This window comes from Protopterus annectens, chromosome 9.part0, assembly GCF_019279795.1.
Source record: "Protopterus annectens isolate FY-2018-M chromosome 9.part0, PAN1.0, whole genome shotgun sequence".
NCBI lineage: Eukaryota > Metazoa > Chordata > Ceratodontiformes > Protopteridae > Protopterus > Protopterus annectens.
In genome coordinates this window covers 206236016-206241655 of record NC_056743.1, presented here as the reverse complement: position 1 = coordinate 206241655, position 5640 = coordinate 206236016, and the positions used below count along the sequence as shown (strand labels likewise).

Below are 5640 nucleotides of genomic sequence, written 5' to 3'. Positions count from 1 at the left end.
TGTGTGGGTCTTTTATGTAAATGAAAACCATTGAAAAAAGTGTCCGATACATTTATGCTTTATTTGATTTCGGACTGAGGACTTTCCTAATCAGTGTAGCTCTTCAGATAGAAAAGTTAGTTATTGGAATCATTAACGAAGATTACTGAATAGAAAGGTCTAAAAATTAATGCCAGCTATTAACTTTCTTAGGTAAAATTTTGTGCCTCTTGCAGAATTTATAACTTTAAAAAGTTCACATTGGATATTTCCGCTATCAGGATGTTATACGTGTCCGACCTAAAAATTAGGAGTCTTTAAATGCCGAAGCGTAAAGCCATTAATCAAATTATTCATTTTCAAAGGCTGACGAATGCGTGTTCTTTGAATTTGTGAAGTCAAAAAGAAACAATCTAACCCACAGTGAGCATCCTATAACGCTGCGGTATGCATACGCAAATAAGGTACCCCGGGCAGGGGGTTGAAAGCGCGTGCTCTCTCCCAAGAGTTGAATGGGAGGGATTGTTTATCGAGCCCCAGGAGCCACGCGCCTGGCGCGCGAATCCAATCAAAGAAAAGACTCACCAGCACTAGGGCGTGGTATCTCAGATGGGCGTGCTGCAGTAAGCTGCACGACTGGTCTGGTGGGAGGAGGAGCGCGCGAGCCAGGCGCGTGTTGATAAAGGGCATTGCTAGTAAACTTTGAAGCACATCTTCTCAAAGACAGAAGTAAGAAAAACCGATATAAATATTGCTAGCGACAGCATCACTGCACGCACAAGTCTTGCTTCAGCACCATCGTGGGCTGTATTTACAGACGCACGCGACAGCCACGAGGCCACAGCAGCAGGTTGCCAGCACAAGTGTTCCATTTGATTCCGCGAAGCTTTGTGGGTGTCTTTCTTAGGGATGGCAAGTGTAACAGCTTTGACCACGCAATCCGTGCCAAACGCGTGCAGTATTCTAGGACATGCACTCCTACAGCATGGAAATGAGGATTGCACCAAGATGCAAAACACCCGTGACAACGGGATTGCAACAGTACAAAGATCTGGTTCTCCTGAGCTATTGAGGTGCAAACGGCGACTACCTTTCAATGGAATGAGTTATGTATTGACAACCCAACAGCAACCACCCGCTGCAGTAGCCAGGCGTAATGAGCGTGAACGAAATCGTGTTAAACTAGTGAACATGGGATTCCAGGCGCTCCGGCAACACGTCCCGAACGGTGCAGCCAACAAAAAGATGAGCAAGGTGGAAACCTTGCGCTCTGCGGTGGAGTACATCAGAGCCTTGCAACAGTTACTGGACGAGCATGATGCTGTCAGTGCTGCATTCAGCTGTGGACTTCATTCACCTTCCATCGCTGCCACAGACCATAGCAATAGCTCGGTTCCTGGTTCTCCGCATTCCGCTTACTCTTCTGATGAAGGTAGCAGTTATGAAGCATTAAGTCCAGAAGAGCAAGAGCTGCTGGACTTCACGAGCTGGTTCGACAGGTATTGACTTGGTAAGTAATGATTTTTCCTATTTTTATTATACTGTTGTATAACCACCATACTTCTTTAACTGTCTAGATTTTGCCTCCTGTGTTGGTCTGTTTCTCATAAAAGTGCAGTTTTCTGGCAAATCATTGAAGACTGAAGTAAAAAAAATACTGAAAACCATTTGAGTTTCAGACCTCATACTCTTCAAAAAATGAATTGTAATGCAAAACCTTTTGTTCTATCTGCTTGTAAAAGCAATATTTAAACACTGCCCCTATTTTGTGCCTTTGTCCAGATTTCCTGCTTTAAAAGTTTGATAGGTAGGATAAGCACTAGTGAACAAAAACTGTGCCATCCTCTGGAAAACTTTGGGAACGTAGCACCTTACGTATGCATAAACGAATTTAATTGTACAATGATTGCCAAGTGAAAGCCCACTGCTATTTAATATTGATGTTTGGAACACTGCTTTTGCTACAATACTGTTGGCTTCATTCCTTGCTTATGTAGTGTAGCTGTCTGTATTGACAAGTGTTAAATTTGGAAGTGGGGGTACATCATAGTCTGCAAGGCGTTGTGCTTGGTGGTAAAGAACCTTCCTGTTCCCAAGAGCATTGGTTATATGCCCCGAGGATGCTAGTGAGTAAGTACATTCCTGAAAGTAGTGGTGTATCTTTGTGCACAACAAGGGTTAACTGGGTGGTGGGTAGATTCACAACAGCTCATACAAAATCAAAGCGGTTGAGAGATGCGTTGGATCGATTTATCCAGCAAAGTGTAAAAATGAATTATTTGAAAATACAATATTTTGAAATGATAGGGAACACGTTAACATTTTTGCAGATGTTTTATACTAGATAAAGAGTTGTTATGATTTGTGAAACTTCTGTGCATTTGGCAGTATGTATTTTCTACGAGAAATACCATTTGCCAATGTGGTTTGTGCTACATTCATTGGATTCTTTGATCATGTATATATTATTGCATGATTATGCACAGACTTACTGGCCAAATAAATTGACTTATCTGAAAGCTTTTAGTTCCACATTAACTAAACCAAAAACAGAAGGTAGTTACACCCATTTATTTTAATGACATTTTATTACTGTGCAAATTTAACAGAAAATGTGCATTTCAACAACATTGTGCAGGCTTAAAACTATTAAGCTGGAGAAGGCCTGACCGTGTTTGTCATATTTAATTTTTTTTTTGCTATGTCACTTTGGTCAGATCATATTGTTACTGTCAGATGTTATTGCAGGGAGTGTCTGATGGACGCTGTAGACAAATTTAATTCTATTTTCCCGTAAAAAGCTACCATGTCACCAACTGCTTATGTATTTAAATATAAACATATTTTCCTAGAAAGTGCATATACGCAGACATTTTGGTAGGCATAAACTGCAAGTGTGGGCTTGTGAAATCTTTGAAAGCTTAAGTTAAATGGCAAATTCTGATGAGTTATCTTTGGCCAGAAACTTGTCTACCAAGGCCAACAGCAGCAATTGTTATGTATTTTGGAGGAATTTGTTTCCAAAGGCACAGTTTGCATGAAGAAACTGGTATGTTTATAACCCAAGCTTAATACTGCATAGCCCTGCCTTCTCTTTTTTCATATGTTTTTACTAAACTTTTTTTTTTTTTTTTTTTTAACAGGCTGCTTTGCATGGTGTGGATTTAACAAATTCAGTGCCTGAGTGTCCCTTTCCAAAAGGGAGAGCAAACAGAAAGGGAGAATGGCCCGGAGCTGCTCCGCTAATCACTTCCAGCTGTCATCAGTCTCAACGGTCATGTACTAAAAGAGTGCCAAGTTCAAGTCTTAAAAAACGTTTCTGAAGAAGTGCAATCATGTACATAACAAATGGCAGTTACGTTTTCTAGTATTGTGTAGTCAGTGCATCACCATGCTATAGAAGTATTCATGCCTGAATTCTGCATAAGGTGTGTATTCCACATTGCTTTCCGAGTGGAAACCATACTGCATTACAGTTTGGTCTGTTGTGCACTGCAATCTTAGCAAGATCTAGCCTGCCTACCACCTCAATGTATGAACATTCCTACTCTATTACCTGCTCTGACTCTTCCAATCATGTGGTCAGAACCGTTCAGTTCCGTGTCTATGGGAAATTTCATGCTGTACTGAATTTGTAATAAAAATTGGTGGGAAGGTGCAAGTTCCGTGTCTATGGGAAATTTCATGCTGTACTGAATTTGTAATAAAAATTGGTGGGAGGGTGCAAGTTCTGTGTCTATGGGAAATTTCATGCTGTACTGAATTTGTAACAAAAATTGGTGGGAGGGTGCGGGTGTTCACCTAGTTCTGAAGATAATCTAGCATGAAACATATTAACATTTACTTGTGTGGGGGGTCATCATAAGTAAATATCACTGCCACAGGACAAACTATGTAATTCTAGTACTGTGCTAGTATTTAAATAACTGCTATGCAAGATTGGGTTGCATTGCTTGCATATACCAGTAATGAAAAACAGTTGATTTATGATTTTTTTACTTTCAGCTAATGATTTTTTTCCTGCTTTGTGTCACTATATGAATATTTTTTGATTAACCAAATTAAGGCTGAGTGTCTCAAATTAATCCAATACAGGAAATATAATACACTATTGGAATAAAATATTCCATTATAGCTTGCATAGAAGTTAACAGCCCCTAGGGCAAAATGATAACAGTTTATGCAAGTTGTTTCTGAGAATGCTGTTTAAGTCAGCTAATGGAGTTTCATATTCTTAACTTGTTTTGGAACTCAGAGATGTAACAAATTCTCATAAAGTCTGTAAAGTATGAGCCTTGAAACAAATTTTCTTTTAGAGAATACAGAATTTTTTTTTACAAGTCATAATATGACTAGGTGTCATAATTACTGGCACCCAAGGTATGATTGAAGGGTTTATTTTATATAAATATAAATATATATAATTTGTATTGAAGGCGCTTTTTGTATGCACTTGATCTGTTTTTACAAAATGAATAATGTACATATCTGTTTTTTAAAAAAGAAATTATATTTTATGTAAAACAGTTTCTATAAATAAATTTATTTATACATGTTTTATTTGGTTATGTATTGTTTATCTTCATTTACAAGAGTATTCTTGGATGAAAAGAACATTTAAAAATATACTTAAGCATTATTTCTTTGACAGTAGGAATCCATGGAAATTATAACCCTTTCATGTCATGCAAAAAATATACTATACTGTGAGTACAAACCTAGAATGTTGCCCTAAGATGTAATTCAACAAGTCATGTTTCAAGAAAGGCAGTACTTCAAGAAACTGATGTGTAAGTGCACATCATGTTAATGTTAATAGATGTTTACAGTGCATTGTACACTAAATGAATTTCTTTGAATACATTTATTTATGTTATGCCATTTCACTAGACTGTAAGTTTTGAGCTCATGCACTTGACTATTAATACCCAATTGTTCCCATACAATTGAGGGTTTATAAATAATGCACTGCAAGTTGTCTTATGCTCACACACTATGGACACCCCCCAATGAAGAAAGCTTGGCAGTGCTGGGGAAGTGACAACAGCATGTTTTCTGCTGAAATCAAGCATCTGTCCACTTCCCAACTATTTAGTACTATATTTGCTTAAGGTAGGAGTAGATTTGCAATATCTCAAAGAAATAAAATGTGCATAGAAGTAATCAAAGGATTTATGCAAAGTAACTCTTCCATCATTTCAGTCAATAGCATTTCAAAACTCTGGAGTATCTTGGTTACATAGTGGTAAAATGATCAGTCATGTACAGACTCATACTGCTAATGCTTTATCCACATTGGGTGGAGATTTCATCTCATAGCATCTAGCATACCATTTTAGGGAGTATACTATTAAATTCAAATTGCATTATTAATATAACTTACTAATATGCTTACTTGGCAATTACTACTTAGACAACATCATGGTATGTAATAATTTGTTGAACAGCTGCTGTGTATTTTGGTGCTTTAGCTTTATTGAGGACTAGTAGTGTTTTTGGAGAGATGTAAATCAGTGCTAGCATTATGGTGTGCACTTGTACGGGATGAGCTCTCTAAATGATAAAGGTTTTCAGTAGTAGATATTTAAGCCAATTGAGAGTGAGGTATAAAAACATAGTACAGATCCTGACCCACCTTCTGAAAACAATATAGAAGCTAAT

The 5640-nt window shown here is 37.7% G+C and overlaps 1 protein-coding gene across 1 annotated transcript; it reads left to right on the top strand.

Annotated features, from left to right (window-relative positions):
* The first annotated feature begins 649 nt into the window (after positions 1 to 649).
* Positions 650 to 4446, top strand: ASCL2 (achaete-scute family bHLH transcription factor 2). The gene is made up of 2 exons (XM_044082417.1): positions 650 to 1489; positions 3123 to 4446. Exon 1 carries the CDS (start codon positions 889 to 891, stop codon positions 1483 to 1485), a length of 597 nt encoding a protein of 198 aa, XP_043938352.1. The 5' UTR covers positions 650 to 888; the 3' UTR covers positions 1486 to 1489; positions 3123 to 4446.
* The last annotated feature ends 1194 nt before the right edge of the window (positions 4447 to 5640 follow it).

Excerpts from the sequence above, each read along its gene's own strand:
- ASCL2 (XM_044082417.1), top strand. The coding sequence starts at position 889 with ATGGCAAGTGTAACAGCTTTGACCACGCAATCCGTGCCAAACGCGTGC.